Consider the following 20,876-nt stretch of genomic DNA (forward strand, 5'->3'; position numbering starts at 1 on the left):
AAAATTAGGACTTAATTTTTTTATTAAAGATGTTTATTTTGTTGAGGAAATAGGACCGAAAAAAGCGTTTACTTAATTTTTGTCGTGGATATTTGTTGAGAAAGATTTTATCGTAATTGTTTTGAATGTTCTACCTCAGATTTGTGAAGTCATTCGCTGTTTGGCCTCAATTGTTGACCGAAAAGAACAGTTTAAACCATGTGGTTTCTTCAACTTTTACTCAAGAGAAAACTATCAGCCTTTAAACTCGAAAGAAATATGATTTCAAACTTATTGTGATAATTATCAATATCGTAAAATATGAAACTTTTTATCATGATAACATTTTTGGCCATATCGTCCAGCCGTAGATCATGGTAATCTGCATGCTTGCTCACAGTGAGACTATCATGATTTACTAGGACACTTTAAAGAACAGTGCCATCGTTAATGTTATCAGTGACACCTGTGGTTTTCCTGTTGTGACAAATCAAACCATCGGCTAGTGAACTGAAGAGAAGTATTTTCTGCAAAATAAAACCTTTTAATAAAACTTCGTAAAATGTTAGGCAATTATCTATTAATCCACCATTATCTGTAAATAACTGGTCACCCAGTGTTTCCCATTAATTAACGAGTCTCAAAATTAACCGAAAATGGTTTTACACATCTCATAATAACGTTTCAGACGTCTAACATTGTGTTTTTTGGGTGCTGCTGTAAACTCGCACGCTCTGGCATCCGACTCGAGACAACCACTTTTCTTTTGAGGTAACGTTAACGGCCTGTTTCTGTCACTCGTTTGTGAGACGGCAATTAAGCCAGCCGCGCCTACATTTGGAGTGCACACGTATTTATGCTAAATCCACTGTAACGGCCCAGTGCGAGCTGACGGGCAGGTTAGCGAATTTATCTTGTCAGTTTCTCTCTTTACAAAGACAAGTGTTGCAGTATGAGAGTCCTACCTGAAGAGAGGCTGTAAAGTCTTCATGTTACGCGATACGAGAATCACATTCAACATTATTTATCAAATTGGGTCGGACTTGATGACTTTAGCGCGACGACAACACATATATATATATATATAAAATTGGATCATATTCACAGAAAGTATAAAACATATTACATGTGTCCATAAATAGTAAAACAACAACAACAATTAAATGTTAGGGAAGTTACTTATTATATTTTCTATTTTTGATTTAGTGTTTTTGGAAAAACATAATAAATTTGTTGACTTTTGTTGCTGTTTCATCACTATTTATAGCTATACAATGGGTTTATGGTTAAATTTATTAGAGCAAAACATTGTTTACAAGTGTACATTTAATTTTGCACCAAATTAATGCATTAACTTTAAAATTCAGAAAATTTTTGTTCTGAAGGGGCATGCCCCCCTGACCCCCCAACAGGGCCCGAGTCCCACCCACCATAGTCTCTTAAGATCCTGTGGGAAACACTGGGTCACCTGTATCAAATTATCATCTATCAGTATGTATATTTTGGTGCAGACCTATACCCCCTCTCAGATTGGATAAAAACAATCTCTATCAAGAAATTAGAGTTGAGCTTTCCTTCCACACAGAAACCTTACAGGCGCTGCTCTAGCGGTCTAGTTTGATTAACTGTGGTGATCTTGTCTAGGCTGTTTCTAACACATGACTCTTGTGTTTCTCTTTATCCAGCCGATACAGATCCACTCTGGGGAAATGTGAAGTTTGGGTAAATGTAGGTTTCTTAAAGTGGAACTTCCACAATGTCCTTATCCATCTATGCAAGTAGTCATCATCAGTCATGCCAAATCCAGGCAGTGTTAAAAGGTAAAATTATTTTATGTTTTCATTCGAAAAGATAGAGTATCTGGTCAGTCTTTTTGGACTTTCTCAGATGTCTGATACTCTACAAAATGGCATGTCTATAGGAAGCAGGCTTTAAATATAGCAATCTTGTGCTGTGCACAGGGAAAAGGAAGTGCCAGCAGAAGGGGCTGTGTATTGTTGCCTTTAGGAGGCTTTGACCCTTCTCCCAAACTGAGCTCCTTTACACAAGGCCAAACCGAACAACAGGAAACTAGCAACAATGAGGCTCCACACCCCCTCCAAATGTAACACATGAGGCTTCCCTTCAATTTTATAATGCAATGCCTTTACTGAACACAGAAAATAAATAATCTGATCCTTATGTCTGATGAAAACTAAGCATGTTAGTAACCTCGTGTAACAAGTAGGATTAGGTTAAAACTCTTATTCTCTTAACTCTTATTATCTCATTACAAAAAGGACCACTTCTATTATAAAACACACCATTCATAAACAGAAACGTAAACGTATTTTATTTTTATAGCAAAGACACAGACACTGTCCCTTATTGTTAGGCTCCTGACAAAGCTAAAGAAATATTTTGAAAGTAGTGGTGGTTTTGGACTGATTGGATTGTTCCAGTTACAGTGAGAGTGGCCTAGTTAACAGGTGAATAGAGCAACAGAGGGGGTTTGTTTGGTCAGAACAGCTGATCCACAGTGCCCGCAGGCAGCATCCTGTTAAATCTGCTACCTTCTTTCCCAGACATTCGTCACCATGGGTCAGCCTGCACCCATGTCACAGGAGCGTCACCAGTTACCCTATCTATTCGCTTAATCGATTTATGCAGTTACAGGGAGTGACACACTAGGTTAATCTAGTTTAACTCCATCCCCTCCCTTCCCCTCTTGTTATGACTGAAGTACCTGTTCAGGTTGGTCCTGTCAGTGTCAGCGGCTGAGATTGTTAGGGGGTACAGAACGTCATGAGGTGAATATAAATACAGCGTGGAGAAATGTGTTAGTAGTTAAAGTCTACTACAGCGATAGCATTACTACGACAGCTACAACAAACTGTAAGTTACAAATAACGTTATTGTAACTACCACCGGGTGATGCTCTGAACTATGGCTATGACAGCAGCGGAGGAGGTTGACAGGGGACACTTATTTCTATGCTTTCAAACTGTTCAACGTCACGTATAGATTTTCTCAGTGCCTCCTCGTTTTGATGCCACACAACAATCACAGGACCGAAGCAGCTGAGGCAGAACCAGAGGCTTAAATTCTAGCTCTTCATTTTGACTACATGAGGCCAGCTAACGTAGCTGCTAACTGATGCTAGCGGGAGGTGACAGTTCGGTGCGCGTAAAAAAAAAACAAAAAAGGAGGGGACGTTATTAAAGGGGAAAGCGACAGGGAGGCTGTGACGAGGTTGGCACGGCACCGACAGACTCACCCACTGGACCCTCTTTGTGTTTCGATGAGCGCCTTCCATTCACACCTTTCTCATATCTGCTATTCCCACCACTCTTCTTGTTCGACGCCATCTTCGCCCACTCTGTTTACGCACCGCCTCTCACATCTCTCCTACATACCTGCCTGGGACGGCCAAGGCCCCGCCCACGACAAATACGAAAGCCAATGAACGACTGCGTCGCGGTCCAGTAGCCAATCACGACACTGGAAAATTGACAAGCGCCCGCCCGGAAAGGCGAGTACAGATTAGAGGGGCATTAAGGTCTTTAGAGAATGTATGGCGCAATTTGTAGGATTTATTACACAACTTTATTCTTTGAGCACACAAGCAAATACACTGTAATACACAAGAAAATCATCCAATAAAATGCAAGACATTCTTTCTATATTTTTAAATGAATATTAAAGGAGCCGACAACTAAACAGTCTCACCACCAGGTCCACTCATGAGCAGTTCTGGAGCTTTCAATCACATCACACGACCTTCCTTAGAAGATGGATTTTTCATGATGTTAAAAAGAAATGGACTCAGACCAGCTACTGAGTGCAGGCCTCTAGCTACTGTTGAAGCCACAGAGTGCATATCCTCTGTTTATTTAGGGACGTGAAGGATAGTTTCATTTTCATCATTTCAGGATAAAACACAGACATTTTGGAGTTGACCACACTGTTTTTAAATGCATACACAAAATAAAATACACATCTGAATGTAACAGACATGACCTGGGGTGGAGGGGCTTGTTTCAATTCTGGCTACTGCCCTGAATGAAGAGGCAAGACTGTTTTGTCATTTGCTGTTTCCAAGGTCAAAAATAAATGTTTAATCTCAAATTAAAGAAGCTGATAAAACAATGTGTGGTCAGATGCTAAAACTATAACTGCAGGCTATGTACACAACTCAAAAGTCCAATGTGTGAGCTAAAGAATGAACCTGATATTCAGATATCACACACTTAAACTTCAGCTCTTGACATAGGACTTAGTACTCTCCCTTTCTTCCTTCCCTTTTTATCTCTTCTCCTTTCTTTCAAGGTTTCTCCAGCTGAATCTCCTCCTCTTCCTCTATGATGTTGCAAACATCCTGGTATGGGCCATGTGCCTGGGAACGTTCGATTTGATCATATGTGGTGCAACAGTCGTCCAGATTTAGCCCCTGGTGTATGAGATAAGGAAGATGGAAATCAGATAGACACACAAAAATCAATGAAACATTCATGTTAAATTGATTAGTAGCACAAGATAACATGTTCATACACATGTTTCTTCCTGCTGTTTCTTATATGCATGCCATGACATGTGTTTGACTCTGAGAAGATGTGACTCATTTCAAGTTCACCTGGTAAATGTTTTCCTCTTCCTTCGTCACTTTCTTCTTCTCCAGTTCACTAAGTCTCTTTGACTGTGAGGGGAAAACAAAAGTTGGTAAAGCTATGAAATGGTGCAACATCCCAAGATACAATAAGAAAACTAGAACTGCAAGCAGTTATAAGCGGGGTCCAAGCCTCCTGGTACAAGCCGCCCCTAATTCCCAGAGAAGTTGCGAGTCGGCCCGGGCCCGCCATGATTAATTGTCCCATAATCACAGGCCCCCGAGCCACGGCGGGGCCCGTGGAGAATAAATGACCAGACTTATAAATGAAAGGAGTTTGCAGCCGGTTACGGAGATGTGAAATGAATGTATGTCTATGGGAGTGTTATTTCATTTCCAATTAATAGCGCCACCTAGAGGTCGCTTGACGTCAAATTTCACACAGCCCCTCTGCAGGGTGTGATAGATAAGGTCCCCAAGTTTGGTGTAGGTCGGCCATTGCAAACGTAAGACCTGACATGACATCCTGTTTTACCGTTTGCGCAAACATTTGTTATCTTATAATTCGGACGTTTTTTAGCGTATCAAAATTCCATCTACAAACTTTTATTGGCTTGGTCCAGAGATGGTCTCTGCCAAGTTTCGTGCCGATCGGAGTTGCGGCTTCGGAGGAGTAAATTAAAATAGGTTTTTCAGTTTTGGCAATTTAGTGAAATGAAAACGTCATCGCACAGAGGCGTGTCCTATACCATAGGAATCGGCAGCCTCCCCAAAACACGGAGACATACCTTTTGGCTGAATTCCACCAAATTTTTGAGGTGTCATCAGGGGTCAATGAGGAACATTTGTCCCAAATTCGGTGTTAATCGGACTTGTGGTTATGGAGATATAAAATGCATGTAAGTCAATGGGATTTTTTTTGACATCTTTAATCTGCAAAAACAGCGCCACCTATGGGCATATTTGGGTCAACTTTGGTGCCTGTAGTAAGGGGACCATGCTGAACAATTCGGCTCAGGTTTCATGTGAATGTGCCTTGTGGTTTTAGACGAACAATTTTTTTTGTATAAATAGTGCCACCAAGGGGCAAGTTGCACCAAATTTTGCACAGGACCTCAGGGGGGCGTCCCACATTATTACTGCAAATTTGGTGTGGATTGGCCTTTCCAAAGCGAAGATATTACATCATTTCCTGTTTTTAGCTTTTTTGCAAATATTTTCTAGCATATAATTGCGACATTTTTAGTTGAATCAACAAGTTCCCAGCTCCGCTGATACTGGGAACCGAGATTGCAAGGCATCGTGGTTCCCATTTGAGAATAACCATTTGAGAAACTTATAGCTGCATGTGATACAGTCAAAGTAATTTCTGGTGTGTTGACATGAGTGAAAAGGCAATACCACTATTGAGACATTTTGGAAATTAACCATGGCTTCAACATCAATGCTATGGGTCTGAGGTAGTTGATAGATCAGTGTATGATACATGGACAGTCAGTCATAATAATGTGACCTTCTGACCTGGAAGATAAGGCTGGCAGAAGGCACAATCACACACAGCAACAGTAAGATTCCCTCGGCTGTCAGGATCTTGTTTTTGGTACTTTCTCTGAGGCTTATTGTCTTCTCCAGTGGTTCTAGGCATATAGTCAGGGTGAAACAAACAAAGGTGAAACAAACAAAACAACAGTTGTGCATTGTAGATGCTAGAGTGTTTAAAATACATTTAAAAAAAGAATCAGGCTAACTAAATGTTTTTTCCTGTTTTGTTATATAACTGTACTATTTAGTGTAAAGAACACTGTCTAACATATACGTGACTGATAGTATTGTTAGGTAAGGGTAAAGGTGTTCTTGTAAACAAATGCAAGTTATCTCACACATAATCCTCAGAGGTGTTTAGTGACATTTCCGCATCTGCCATCCGTATTTAATGAGATAGTGATGCAAAATGGCATTTCAGTATGTCAATGCCTCCACACGTTAGCTTGATTGCAACTTGACTTAATCTTGGTGCTATTTAAAGGAAATGTCTGGGCAGCAGACTGTAATGAGACCACACTGATGTGCACACAGCTCTTTGGATAGACTGTTAACAGGATTTATGGCTTATTAGGTGTTAGCAGTGCTTAGAGCTACCTTGACTCCTATCTCTCCATATTAAGCACACATACACTAGCATTTCCATTTGGTTTGCACTGCAATTAGGGTCCCTGCCACCACCACACACACAAAACACTCACCATAGACCTGCAGGTAGGTGCCATGCGTGTAGTCGAGGATGCTACCGTCAATCAGCACACACCAGTAGAACCCAGTGTCATTTAAACGGGCTGATTTTAAGGTTAGGATGCCACAAAATATGCCATTGTCCTCTGTGTTATTTGTAGTCACACTGTCTGACAATGGCAAAATAGGAATGCTTTCGTTACGTTTGTGTTTGGCCCAAGTCACGTTCTTCACATTGGACTTGTAGCAGCATTTCAGGATAGCGGTCTCAAAGAGCTTCACCCTCAGAAAGGGCCTGTCCGCCTCTAAACTCACCTCTCCCTGAGCAATAACCACTGTGGAGGAAGCAACAATTAGCATCATGTTATTTTGTGCATTTATTATATGTGTACCCCTATTTGATATTAACCCAACATTTTTCAAATGATTTAATTATGATCACATTGCATAACCTGTATTTACAATGTGGTCTTAAAAGCTGAATAACATAAGCAGATCAAATGAGCTTTAAATGTATAGCATAATTAACCAAAATGAATACAGCAAAAATGCAACATGATAAGCACAGCCATCTGCTTTGACAGGAGATATGGTTCACTGGAGCAGAACTCAAAATAGCCAAAAGTTTTTATGTAAAAACATGTAGGAATCCCTATTTCCTACAAAATACAGAAGATAATTACACAGAAAATTTAAAACAAATTGTTCTTGTTAGTATTTATACACTATACAATAAGTTTAGATATTATGGTATACTTAAAATAATTTGATCTGACTCACCAACAATGCTGCAGAGAATAAAGTTCACAACTGTTCCCATTGTGTTTACAAAGGTTTAATCCAGAGATCAAAAAATGGACTAAAATAATGTAGATACAATTATTTATACAACACTGGTCGCAGTCCTCACTGTTTCTGTACTAACACACGGGTGTTCACACACACGGCTTTTCTCTCAGTCAGGATTTCCGCTTCAATGAATTTGGACCATCTCACATTTGCATAAAAGTTATATCTGCAGGCATTTATACAATATATTTCAACATGCAAAGGATCCCAGAACAATCCATCTAAACCCTTTGTTTACCCATGAAGAGTCACACCCAGCTAACGTTGAACCCCAAACCTTTTACATTTTAATAACACAGCATTTTCAAAATGACAAAACAGGCATTTGTTTCCTCAATTTATTTAAAAAATGAAGAATTAAAAAACAGAACGTACCACAATTTTCCTGAAGTATACATCATTAAAAGAGCCTCTTACAAAAAAATAAAAAGCCAAATACACAGTATAGTTCTTGCATATTTCTTGTTTATAGATAGAAAGATGGCAGATGCCTTGTAACAAAGAGCAGTGTCTTTTCTATACAGGGCGCTGGCTGGCTAAGTTGGTGGAGGGCTCAAACCCTATTGCTAAAAACAGAATCCTGGGATGATCTCTCAATGCTTATTAGTGACTGGGTCATTGTCTCTCACTCTCAAAGGTCAATTTCACAGTCCTCCATGAAAGACAACCAAACAACAGTGATTGTATTGCAGACTTTAGAGCCCTTTATGACAAAAACAACTTGATCATCAGAACAAGGCACCACTCTATAAATACATTTTCTATGCATCTAGATATTTGTATAAAGAATGCAAGAGGAAAAGCATCTGGAGGAGAGAGAGAGAGAGAGAGAGAGAGAGAGAGAGAGAGAGAGAGAGAGAGAGAGAGAGAGAGAGAGAGAGAGAGAGAGAGAGAGAGAGAGAGAGAGAGAGAGAAGTGCCTGTAGTAGTCATTCAGCCAGTGAGTGAAGGGATCACCATAAGCTGGTGTTAACTGAGTGTCACCTGCTGACTATTGCAGTCTTACAGTTAAAAATCCCTGGTTGAGATGATCTGAATCTGTATCCCATTGTTTAACTGGATAGCCACAGTGCAGAGCAGATTTTACTCTTTAACATGCACGCCACAAAAATACAGATACAATATTTGCATAGTTGTTAAATTCACTTATGCATTGACAAGTTACAGACAAGTCCTGTCTCTCTCACCGTTATGGCCAAATGCATATACATAATTACAAAAGCTTGTTTGGGGAAAAAAAACCCAAACCGTAACAAAAACCTCCCCGACCCGTTTAAGAAAATTAAATGAAATACACAACAACATATAGTAAAACTGCGGTAGGAAAAGGTGATCATGCTATGGAAAGTGAGGGTGTTTATCAAGAAGTTCATGTGGCTAATAAGCATAATAAACACAAAGAGTGGGGTTAATTTATGCTTTCTCTACTTTTTTTCCCCTTCAAGCTAACATCTATGTACAATGTCTAGGAGGGATGACAGAATTGTTCAAACACAAACTTATATAATTTAGCAACTTGTGACATTTGAATGACTAATGAAACCATCATTTGCATAATTTCATACTAAGGTTTTAATAGGGTCAGAGGGGGCATTTGTTGTTGTGGCAACAACAATGAGAATGCAAATCAGGAAGCGTTCATGATTACAGTACTGGGAGAGAGACGTTGGAATGAGACTGCAGTCTTCCTTCCTCCAAACCTTCAATGTTTCCTTTGTATCCTCATCTGGCTCCTCTGTCTTGTTGTCCTTTTTCTGCTTGCTGAAACAGGTCCCATGTGTTCAATTTAGCACCAGAGGTGTTAACAGTCCTCTATCCAGGTCAGAACAGTACAGCTTATGGCAGTCACACTGGCTTTTACACTTATTGACCCAGACAGACACTGAAGTCACTGAAGTGTATGCAAGAAATCGCTCATCTACAGATTCTGTTTGGGTTCGCTCACAAGGCTAGAGCAGTCCGACATTCTTTGCCTCAGTATTTACTTGTACATTTACGAGACAATTGAGACCAGGTATTTTTATGACAACTAGTGCTTTTGAAATCCCTTCACTTAAGTAGCCAGACACGTGTTGGAGTTTCTCCAACACGTGTCTCCGTCTCTCCTGCATCAGCATTAAGTGACATGCAAATATACAGATGAAGCGTGTCGTTAAGAAAATTACAGCTCATGTTGAGGATCTAACGGTGCTTTGTCTTTGGTCCTGTGTGCAAGGCCACAGTTATGCCACTACTCAGAAATTATATCATCATAATTATAATTACAGTCAACTGCTGAATAAAATACACAGACAGAGCTCAATTTTGATACAAATATTTCTACCAGGGAAGAATATAATCTTTTACTAACAACATGTGAATCTGATGTCCTATAATACAATTTATAACCTCACACTGCCAAAATGATGCTGGCACTGAAAAACCTTTGTGAACACTTCTGTAGCACTGGGCTCTCAGTGTTTGTAGGTTTGTACATGTGTATGTGTGTCTATATTTTTCTACAGTACAGTGAGCGCAAATTCTAATCTCATGTTGTCCCCCCCCCAAATCTCCTGATGACCGTCTGGTTCAAGCTTGCTTCAAATAAACCAAAAGCAACAGCCTCTAACTCTCTCCCCGACCCTACATTTCTCTTCTTCACCTCTACCTTGATCTTTCTTACACATTCCAGGTTTGCCTTCTTATGATTTTTTTCTCTCTAACACATTGCTTCATCTCTTTTTGGCCCAGTGCTGTAACAGTTTCACTCAGGTGAGGCAACTCACTGACCCAGCAGAACTCAGTGGAATAAATAAAAGCGGTAAATACAAACAAGTCTCCATTATTAACAGCATGATTACCTATGGTGCCACTATTTGTAAATGTTTCTTTGTGACCTAATGACAGTAAGGACCCTCCAAACAAGCACGTCCTTAATTAAAAACTTTGTGTAACACACATACACACACTTTCTTGCATGCAGTATTTTCAGTAATGAGGGCTGCCTACATGAAGCCCAACAGTTAAAAAACTGTACTGAATAGAAAAACAACGTAATACATTTTGCAAAAGACAATGTTGGTTTCACTTGTTTTGATTAGAAAAAGTGCATCTCTGTGGTACTTTGGCATAGACTAGAAATAACACTATATATCAGCAGTAGTATCTCAATACATCTTCAAACCCTATACATTGGCCCTTTAAGGCTTCCACCTGGTTATAGCTAACTTGGCAGGCAAACATAGGATTTCTCCTTTACTGTGCATCTGCTACTGGCAATAATGTAAATTATTTTCTAGCGTGCATGTCTCTGGTGTGCGTATGTGTGTTACAGCAGATCGCACTCACTACATTTTGTTAGGCAGCATCTCTCTCAGCAAATATATTGCATAATTTTTTTGGCACCTCTCTACAAAAACGAGCTCCCACTCTAAAGTAGGATGTCTCATTTTTTTCTTTTCTTTGTATACCTCTCTACCAAGCACGCACGCAAACAGACACACATACACATGCACATATGTCCCATCCCATGTTTCATCACTGAACCACTGCACTGTGCACTCCAATGCAGCAAAGGGTCCAGACATGACTTATGAGTGTAGGAATTTCCAGGGAAGCCTCCGAAAGTCACTCTTGCACTCCAAACCAGCACCAGTAAAAATCTAAACAGAAGAGAAGACGAGGGAAAGGTTGAATGAGACAACTACATGTCAAGTTAATGAGATTGACGATGAACAAGGACGTCATTTCCACTGGGGATGGGACAGGCATTTCCCCTCACTTTACAAAATCCTATTCCTTTCCTTTTACAGTTTCAGTTCAATTTTGTCACTAAAATCTCTCTAAACACTGTCCTACCTCTTCACAGCAGCAAAGAAACAAAAACAAAAAACGCCTATGAGAAGAGCTGAAAAAATAAAATTGATTTGCTTATCAGTGTTGTCTTCAGTTATTACATCTACAAGTGTTTTGGGGACCTTTTTGCCTTGACCTTCGCCTTCCAGGCTACATACAAGCTGAGTGTTGTTTTTGTCCTTTAAAGCCTGGCAGGAGGACTGCAGATAATTCTCAAAGCTGAAAAAGGTGCTTCTGCTTCTTTTTCATGTTTTCTGTGTAGAAAAATCATCTTAAAACATTATTTTAATTTACAGATGATTTTCTCTTAAATGATGCAAAAAGTGACTATCATGTCTCTATAAAGTAAACTAAATATGATTTTAAGAAGGTTTAGCACATTAATAATCCATTACATTAATATGCACGTTAACTTGATCTCCACATTTAAAGCACTTTGTAACTCTGTTTTGAAAAGTGCTTTAGAGATAAAGTTTATTATATTTATTATTATAGAAAGCCTGATAACCAATTTCTTTTTTGGCTAGATTGATGCTGGAAATAAGAAAAACATATTAGCTCCACTTCTGAAACTAAACCTATGACCTTGATGATGATTGATGAAACTTCAGAAACATTAATTTAAATTATACTTGATTGTCACTTCGAGTAGCTAGTTCTCACCAAGTGGCCAGCAGGTGGCGTGGTCTCACTGGAAGTTACCCCCCCCAAGCGAGAACTTGGAAAGGGCCTCCTGCAGCCTGTGGTGCTCCTCTTCTACAGTCTGCAAAACACAAAATCAATTTTCACGTTAGTAACTGAGGACAGACACACACACACACGCACACACACACACACACACACACACACACACACACCCCCCCTCCACCTCTTAACATCCTCTCTTCGTCTCCCTCACCGCTTCTCTGACACATCCCATTCAAAGTGCTGGACATAATAGCCATTTTCTGAGAAGTCCAATTTCACAAGGCAATTTTCAGCCAAGCAATAACAGCAGTGGTTAAATGGTTTTCTATTCTCTAGTTTCTCTTTTGTGCCATTTTGGCCCCATTTGTCTAAAGTATACCACAGCTCACTCCTTACTTAAGTTATCCTCAGTGAAATCCTTGATGTCCAACTATGTTTCTTATTCCAGTCGGCTCCCATCTTTTGTTCTGTCTCTCATCTTTATCTACCCCCGTCACACTACCTGCTCGCAGTTTCTCTCCCTCTCGGTCCACCTCACCTGTAGTATCTTTAGTTGTTCCTCCAGACTGTGAAGCCTCCTGCACACTTCCTCCATCCTCTCCTGGGACAGCACCAGGGGCGCGCTGATGCTCCTCTTCTCCTCTCCCTTCGCCCCTGCACCTTCTTTTTCGTTCTCCTCCCACGCTCCCCTGTCTGTGGTCTGGCTTTCTTCTGTGGACGAAAAGACTCAATTTGAATGTGTCATGAGTCAGCTTTGCTTTGAATTTCAGTAAAATTCAAACTATAATAACAAAATCTTGGATTGTAAAGCTCCCTGGTCATAATGGAACTCCTAATATTGTTGACTTTCTATGTAATGTCATTTTAAGCTTTCAAAGTCTGACTTACAAGAAGAAAATGGATTCTGCCATTATACCAAATAATTATTTTGGGAAATGTACGCTATTCATGTTTAATAACCCTTTTGAATATAAAAGGACAGGCTTGACAAGAAAATGGTACATGTACAAAATATGTGAAAGAGAAACGTGTTTTTTCATATTTTGATGAGAGAGGAGAAAATGTTTTCCATTCATGAAGCATTGAAGCAAAATATTTGGATCAGAAGCTTCCCTTAACTAAAATTAAACGTGATGTTTAAAGGAATAGTTAGAACATTTTTAGAAACACATTAGATCCATACAACTCTCATATCCCTCCATTAAATATGATCAAAGAGCCAGGAGACAGTTAGCTTAGCTTAGCGTTGAGACTGGAAAGAGGCAGAAACAGCTTTCCTGGATACATCCAAAGTGCCTTTAGCACCTCTGAAGGTCACTAATTAACACGTTATATCTTGTTTGTTTTGTCAGTCCAAAAAACAAGGAGGAAAAGCAAGTTGGAGTTTTACAGAGATTATATGCTAGACAACTTCTTGGTTGTGAGCCATGTCTGGTAACGTTAACCTCACGGCAGATGATAAGACTTCAGGAAGTCACTACTCAATCTGGCATATTACCTCCATAAAACTGCAACATGGCATTTTCACACTTTATTACTTTAACATGTAGAGATAAAAACAAACAAGATAAAATGTGTTTACCTTTTAGCAGTTTCCCCTATCTTACGATCTTTACGCTAAGCTAAACTAACGGCCTGCTGGCTCTAGCTTTATATTTAGGTTAATAGTTTTCTCTATCTGCTGATGTACCTCTCTCTCTTTTTAAAAAAATAAAAACAATAAAAACAAAAAACACAATAAAAAATAAAAACAAAAAACACAAAAGCCTACCTGTCGACTGACAGCTCTCTATTTCCTGACTGGGCCTCTCTGATGGCTCTTCTCCATTTTCTTCATCAGGCTGCGAGTCTTCCGATAGACTGATGCTGCCGACCAACAGTCTTTTCAGCGAAATGACTAACACAGGAGACACGTTCAGTGGTTTTGTTAGAAGGTTAAAAGCTAATATGAAAGAAAGACAATTGTATAAAAAATTATCTATAGAAGTACAAGAAAGACCCTCATTCACCTTCATCCAAAGCACTGTTGGCCACCTTCTCCTGATAGCTGTTGGAATGGCCTATCAAGTCGAAGCCTTTGTCTGACAGGAAATCAATCAGCCTGTGCCTGGGGTCTGAAGACTTGTCATCCATCAAGCTGTCCTTATCGCGATCTACAGACAGACACAAGGCTTAACTTTGGCTGGAGCTTTCAGAAATGTGTAACAGTAACAAATTTGTACAATTTATTAAGTGTTGAGGTGATCAAGGACTGCGTTCTCACCACTGCTGCTTTTCAAACCTCCATTCTCAGTCGGGCTCAAAGGGGCAGACAGCCTGACAGAGATAAAATGACAAAAGAAATTAGATTTTGAGATGAGTGAACTCTGGCAGGCGATGAATATGTCTTGCTCTTTCAACAGACGTGTATGCACACACGCACGTGTACACACACACAAACTTTGACACATACGCAGTAGGACTGAAGGGAGCTCCTCCAACAAGAGGCAGCGGCAACTTAAGGGGTGCTCCACTCTTCTTCAGATCATCCACAGCTGATTTTATCACATCAGTCCAGCTGTGAAGACACACAAATCACATTACAATTCATCCTATAAATTACCTTCTGATAACAAACATGATATTTATGTATTTCTCTCTGATACTTACATTTTCCTCTCTCCAACAGACTGAGCCACCAGTTCATAGATCTGAGCACCGCTGTCCCAGGTAAATATCACATAGAAGGCCTTTCGATCTGACAGAACAGATAAAAAACAAAAACAACTGGTCAGCTGAATGATTAATCTCATGATGAAGTTACTGTACTTGTCTGTAAAACAACTGTGTGCGGCTAACCTGTGGCCACTTCCCGTAGGAAGACCGAGTCCAGCTTGATAATAGGGCTCAGCATCTGCTTGCCCTCCTGCACGGCAATGTTACTCTTGCTCTGGCATTTGAGGACCATCTTATCATCCTGCCTCTGGAGGAGCACCAGCAGGTCTCCAAGCAATACACACTGCACCTCTGAGAGGCAGGGAGGAGAAGGGTCGGGACAATGAGGTGGAAGAAAGCTAGATAGAGAGGTCGTCTGCTATCTGTTTTCTACACAGGGAATGTTTTATGCATATGGTTTCATTACTTTTTTATCATTATATACTATTATACCAATTCCACAAATCGTTATATTAATACTTATGGCCTTGATTGTTTTGTGATAAACAGCAGTTTTGATTTCTTCTCATTTCTATTGTGTGTGCATCTGTTGATCCAGGCAGTAAACTGCTGCATACAATTGCCCATATAGGAATAAATAACGTTGAACGTTATGTTATTGTACTGAACTGGATGTAAAAAAGGGAAGTCAATGGGGCAAATGAGATCTTAAAAAAAAAAAAAAAAAAAAGCACCTACACTGCAGCTGGGTTTCATTTTGTAGCAAATTTAATATACAAATTTGAAAACGGGAAATGAAAATAGAAAAATCTGATAGCGATTTTCTCAATATCCCAAAACAAACCTGCATTTGCCTTTTGGAAACAGATAAAATGCAATCTAAGGTTTTTTATATTTATAAATTATATTTATTTATCAGATAAAGGAATAACCGTCCAAAAATGAACCAGCAAACGTCTAAAATGTCAAAATGTTTGTCCTTGTTTCTGCAGCAGAACAAGTAGGACTAATCCCTGGCACTTTTCATGCATGTGATGTACAAGCAAGCATATATTTACCAATTGCCTTTTCCTTTGTGACTTTCCAGGTCAGAGGACCTTCATATAGCATCTTCTTCTGAGTCAGGTCGATGTTCTAGGAAAGACAGAGGCAGAATAATGAGAACATGTCTTAAATGTCCATAAAAATCTTGAAGAACTAAAGTCTGTAGATTGCAGAACTTACACCCACCTTATATTCAGTATAAAGCTCAATACTGGGTTTGAGCCCTGATGTGTCCAATCTACGCTGGTAGTCCTTCAGATTCTGGGAATAGAGAGAAAGGTCATGGTCAGACAGAGGACAGACAGCACGGCTCTGAAGTATAAGTAGTCTAACAAGCAGAGACCTTCAGAGGTCTCAAAATGAATTTGCTAGAGTCCAATTGGTGCTCAATCACAACAAAACAGTGTGTTGAGTGATGGATTGTGTGTTTCTCACCAATAGGTTCTCCATCACTTTGACCTCCTCATTGACATGGTTGAGGATCTTTCTGCAGCACTCTGCGCTCTGCTGGATCCTCTCCCTCTCTGTCGGGTCCTCTGTGGAGAGACAGAAAACACAGAGTTGAGGAAAATACAGCTTTCACAGCAGAGCCCAAACAAAAGCCATAAATCATGGGTGTACACAAAAATCTGGGACAAACTGCAATGCATTGTTTAAAAGTTTTGCTGGAGTGCTTAAGTTAGTTGTACAAATATTGTCCACATTTATCCTGTGTCATGATATAGATTGGCACATATGGCTTAAAACATTAGCATAATAATAGTTTGCATTTTGATTTAAAAATGTGTCACTGACTCATAATTTACATACTTACACAAACACATGGATTATCATATGGCTGCCATATGCCATAAAACATTTAAGTCCATGTCTCAGCATGCAAAATCTATATAAACACCGGATGTGGAGACATTAGTGGATTATGCACCTTTCCCTTTGCCTTTTTACACAAACCCAGATTTATAGGAAATATGATGATATATACCATGTAACAATATATAACAATATTGTTTATACTGTAGTTGATATCCCTTAAACATCAGTGGATGTATAATACTGCTGTGGGCAATGCTGCAAATTGATGAGCAGGACTGCTTTAAGGTAATATTGGATATTTATATGATTTTTGCATCAAATATGTAATAGTGGTGGCTTGATTGGTCAAGTATTTAATTTGCTGAAATATCAGCTATATCCCTTTTACTCATTGATCCATTAACAAATTAGCCAAAGGTTTTGTAAAAAAAATGATTATATCACAGTATTCATTATAACAATACCATGAAATAAAATTAAGCATAAGAGGATATTGCACTTTATACATTTTAATAATCAGCAATAATTAAGTCACCTGTCATCAGTAAAACACATGATCTCATGTTTACAATTCTGCCAGGGCCATAGTGAGCCACAAATAGGCATAAGACACACACACACACCTGTGCTCTTGGCAATATTCTCCAGCAGTAATGGATATTTGGTCAGTCTCTGCATCTCTATGGGAATTATGTCTTTAAGCTGCAGCCTGCGGCACTGGGGCTTACTCTCTGCCTCCTGGGATTAAAAGACACGCACAAAGTCAGAATGAGAGCACATGATTATGACCACTTTTGTGTCTTCTTGCATGTCCATGCATATGTGAATGTATCCATGAGCATCTTTCTGTTTTTATATATATATATATAAACTCTAGATCGTACCAGTATGAAGGAGTTGAAGCGTGGCTCTCTCCTCTGTCTGCTCTTGATCTGGTCCAAGGCCCACGACTGGTGACTGCAGAACCGGGCTGTCAATTTCTGAAACCACTCCCCCTCTGTACCTCCAAACTAGCGCACGCATGCACACACACAGACAGACACAGAGACACACACACACACAAAATAACAGTGTTGTGCTGGCCAGAAATAAAGACCAAGAGGAATAAAAAAAGGGCACATGGAGATATAGTTGGAAAGACAGACTAATATAATGGTCTAGCTCTTATAGCATTTATATAGATAAAAAGCTTTCAGCATTTGTTAAAGCAATCTGATTTTGGCAAAATTACTGCCAAATTATGTTGAATTTAATTGTCAGCACATATCAGTTGGAGATTTCCTAAAAGCAAAACAAATACAGGGAGAAAAGAGAAACAGGATGCTATAAAGAGAAAAATTATGATGACTCACTCTGTTGAGCACTGTGGTACTGATGGATTTGACTATGAATTTATCTTCCAAACGCAGTTTCTTCAGGTTCTCGTAGAAGTTATCTGGATTCACAGCCAGAGACAAACAAATAAACATTTCACTTTTAAAATACAGTCAGCTCTTCTTCATACAAAGGTCACCAACCACTAAAACACTGTTCTCTGTCATGGGCAATTTTAAAAAAGGATATTTTTGTGAGTGATGTAACTGTTGTTGACTTCTGTATTATTCTCGACTGTGCACCAATTTATATCCTGTTCAAAGAGACAGGTCGTCCTTTATCTCTGGCAACTAAGCAGCTTCATATTATCTGCCCAAATGGATTTCAGATTACAAATTTGGATTCACTGCATAAACGTTTACTTGTTGTGTGTAAGAAGAGCATTAGCTTCCCAGATCATCTGTCTTACTCTGGGAGCATTCAAAAACATGAGTAAGAAAACGTCTCTTTGCAGCAGTGCTCACAGTGCATTTCGATTATCTCATCCAGGTTGGGGAAGATGGCGGACAGCTCAGTGGAGGTCAGGAGCTCCTCTCTCTCCAAAGGCTTGGAGAAGACCATCTGAAGGACACTTAGCATCCGCACATGGGCATGCTCAGTTGCAAACAACTCTGCGAGGGGAAAGGGAGTAGAAACGGAATAAGAAATGCCCAAAATATCTTCACAACAGGATGACCTGCAACCTCATTTTATCTGCACATCTGTTTCCTTTTCATCATGTGCTGCTTCATCTCTCTACTCACCATTGATGACCTCCTGCCTCTTGGTCTCTTTCTTGCTGAGACTGGACAGGCTTTCAGAGGAGGCCAACTCTCTCCAGTTGGGCGGGTCCTGCTCAAACTCCAGGAGGCGTGGCTCTATCTCCTCCAGCTGTGGGGAGGGGCTGGTGGGGGAGTGGCCAGGCCCTTCAGGAAATAAAACCGGTCCATCGGAACTGAAGAATGAAAGAAGCGGCAGAGCGATTAATCTAGACTGGTTACTATGACATAATTTAAGTATGACCCACGACGTAATTCAAGTACAATCCAGGGGGCTATCAAGTGATGTGACACACACTGTGGCGGCACTAGTGGAGGTTGTTGACTATGGAACAACAGAAGCTGAGAACAGCTGGCTGTCTTAATTATTGTCTCAACATTGTCTTACCATTAGATAATGGAAGGATGTTAAATAGCTAGCTAGAGGGTATAGTGGATAAGCTATCGATCAATGTCCTGTTTTTATTTCTGCAGCTTAGATACATTATCAAAGTAGAGCCTCACATGAGCAGCAAGTAGTTACATGTTAAGATTGTTCCTCAAAATCAGCCAACTAACTCGCTATTGATAGCTTACAAAACAAATAACAGTTAATGGTTTAGTTTTCTGTTGCATAGTAACCATCACATGATGGTAGCTCTAATCCACCCCACTAAAACTTTGTGTTTATTTTGTCCTGTTATTTTGCCTTGTTAATCTACCAGTCTTGTACTTTGGAAAGCTTCTCTCCACTGGGCCTACATGATGATAGCAGCTGCCATTGCAAGGATTGCTCAAGAAAAAATACAAAGAAATGTATTGAAATCTTTGAATGAACTTGACTTCTGTTGGCTTACACAGAATCCTTTACTGTTTTAACTTCTGAGTCCTGACAAAGTCCAGCTAACTATTAGTATTAGTATTTATACTTATCTAACAGCAAACTAACCCTTGATAAAGGGTAAGCTGATGCTTACCCAGTGGTTAGCCCCCTAAAGAGCTAAATGTCTGACATTTAACTGAAAATGGAGAGTGCTGTTTAACTGTTAGTCGATCCCTGTCGGTCACAGCACAGTTCAACTTTTACAGACAGTGTCTGAGTCAGTAAACCTGTCGGTCAGATTGATTGATTTAGTTCGTCTACAGGAGACAATGCACAACTGCCCGTTAAAAATAAATCGCTTACACAAAGATTAATTGAAATATACAAGTGATCTACCAAATGGTTCCGAATAAGCCAGGTTTGTTTGATCCATCTATCAATATTCTCATTACTGTCTTACCAATTATTTTGTTTAACTGCCTTCTGCTTAATTCAGGACTGCTGCACTCATTCTGTTTTATCCTGTCAGTGTTTGACAGCCTGTCTTTCCCTGCTGTGCACCTCTCCAATCAGAGAGCCATTAAGAGGGGGTTTGTCCATCTTACGGATGGAGAAGCTGGGGGATGAGCGGGGCAGGTGCTGTTGTCAGAGTAGACGGCGGCTGCAGGTCCACATCACTACGGGAGCGAGACTGTTTGGCCCGGGCAGAGCCACGGCGCCGAGAGGAGTGCCGGTCCACACGGGCACTCTCGCTACGCGCCACTTTCCTACTGCAGGGAGGGAAGGTGGGAGAGGATGGGGGAGGGATGAGAAGATATAGGGACAGAAGAGAAGCAAGGAGGAATTGGAATAGGAAAAAGAAGGTGGGAAAAAGGAAGGACAGATGGATGGGGGGAAAATGAGGCCACAGGGGGGAGAAGAAAACAAGAATAAAAGTATAAAAGGAGGAAATAAAGAGATGCCACAGAATGAAAAGATGAGATACCAAAAGGCAATGAAAATAACACCAGTCATATGCAGTCAGCATGCACAGACATTGGTGTTATATATGAGGGTAAAGAGGAGGATTAATAATTTAAGGTACAGCAGTACAGGATGTATACAAAAAAAGAAGTTGATCAAAAAGGAAAAAGATGGAGAAAGAGAGTAAATGAGTGACTATGCAAAGTGAATATGCATGACATACATACTAGTTAGACAATGAAACATATGCTTCGTATACTGTAGACATGACAACAGTATGTTAAGAAAGAAGCCATGCAATG

The 20,876-nt window shown here is 39.9% G+C and overlaps 3 protein-coding genes across 12 annotated transcripts in view; all 3 read right to left on the minus strand.

The window, feature by feature from the left end:
• Positions 1 to 3,377, minus strand: part of lipeb (lipase, hormone-sensitive b) — a 29,687-nt gene extending 26,310 nt beyond the window's left edge. Inside the window, exon 1 of one of the 3 annotated variants that reach the window (XM_038710962.1) lies at positions 3,236 to 3,377. In XM_038710962.1, coding sequence (XP_038566890.1) covers positions 3,236 to 3,326 — 91 coding nt within the window. In that variant the 5' untranslated portion in view covers positions 3,327 to 3,377. The remainder of the gene's footprint in view (positions 1 to 3,235) is intronic. The other 2 variants (XM_038710964.1, XM_038710963.1) reach the window with 2 other exon arrangements.
• A 168-nt stretch (positions 3,378 to 3,545) lies between these two features.
• On the minus strand, positions 3,546 to 7,818 carry cd79a (CD79a molecule, immunoglobulin-associated alpha). Its single transcript, XM_038710982.1, has 5 exons — positions 7,574 to 7,818; positions 6,808 to 7,128; positions 6,086 to 6,201; positions 4,592 to 4,654; positions 3,546 to 4,408 (listed from the first exon to the last, which is right to left on the minus strand). Exons 1-5 carry the CDS (start codon positions 7,611 to 7,613, stop codon positions 4,283 to 4,285), a joined length of 666 nt encoding a protein of 221 aa, XP_038566910.1. The 5' UTR covers positions 7,614 to 7,818; the 3' UTR covers positions 3,546 to 4,282.
• A 506-nt stretch (positions 7,819 to 8,324) lies between these two features.
• arhgef1b (Rho guanine nucleotide exchange factor (GEF) 1b) overlaps positions 8,325 to 20,876 on the minus strand; it is a 45,764-nt gene continuing 33,212 nt past the window's right edge. For 6 of the 8 annotated variants that reach the window (XM_038710974.1, XM_038710978.1, XM_038710977.1 and 3 more), the window contains 18 exons: positions 20,217 to 20,381; positions 18,795 to 18,985; positions 18,516 to 18,662; positions 18,030 to 18,112; positions 17,562 to 17,687; positions 17,301 to 17,415; positions 16,297 to 16,397; positions 16,048 to 16,122; positions 15,876 to 15,951; positions 15,001 to 15,168; positions 14,812 to 14,899; positions 14,615 to 14,719; positions 14,426 to 14,478; positions 14,172 to 14,315; positions 13,934 to 14,059; positions 12,701 to 12,873; positions 12,139 to 12,238; positions 8,325 to 11,282 (listed from right to left, as the gene is read on the minus strand). In XM_038710974.1, coding sequence (XP_038566902.1) covers positions 12,164 to 12,238; positions 12,701 to 12,873; positions 13,934 to 14,059; positions 14,172 to 14,315; positions 14,426 to 14,478; positions 14,615 to 14,719; positions 14,812 to 14,899; positions 15,001 to 15,168; positions 15,876 to 15,951; positions 16,048 to 16,122; positions 16,297 to 16,397; positions 17,301 to 17,415; positions 17,562 to 17,687; positions 18,030 to 18,112; positions 18,516 to 18,662; positions 18,795 to 18,985; positions 20,217 to 20,381 — 2,011 coding nt within the window. In that variant the 3' untranslated portion in view covers positions 8,325 to 11,282; positions 12,139 to 12,163. The remainder of the gene's footprint in view (positions 11,283 to 12,138; positions 12,239 to 12,700; positions 12,874 to 13,933; positions 14,060 to 14,171; positions 14,316 to 14,425; positions 14,479 to 14,614; positions 14,720 to 14,811; positions 14,900 to 15,000; positions 15,169 to 15,875; positions 15,952 to 16,047; positions 16,123 to 16,296; positions 16,398 to 17,300; positions 17,416 to 17,561; positions 17,688 to 18,029; positions 18,113 to 18,515; positions 18,663 to 18,794; positions 18,986 to 20,216; positions 20,382 to 20,876) is intronic. The other 2 variants (XM_038710976.1, XM_038710979.1) reach the window with 2 other exon arrangements.

Source organism: Micropterus salmoides, unplaced genomic scaffold (genome assembly GCF_014851395.1).
Source record: "Micropterus salmoides isolate LMB-PRFRI ecotype aquatic unplaced genomic scaffold, ASM1485139v1 Ms_hic_scaffold_11, whole genome shotgun sequence".
In the NCBI taxonomy this organism is placed as follows: Eukaryota; Metazoa; Chordata; class Actinopteri; order Centrarchiformes; family Centrarchidae; genus Micropterus; species Micropterus salmoides.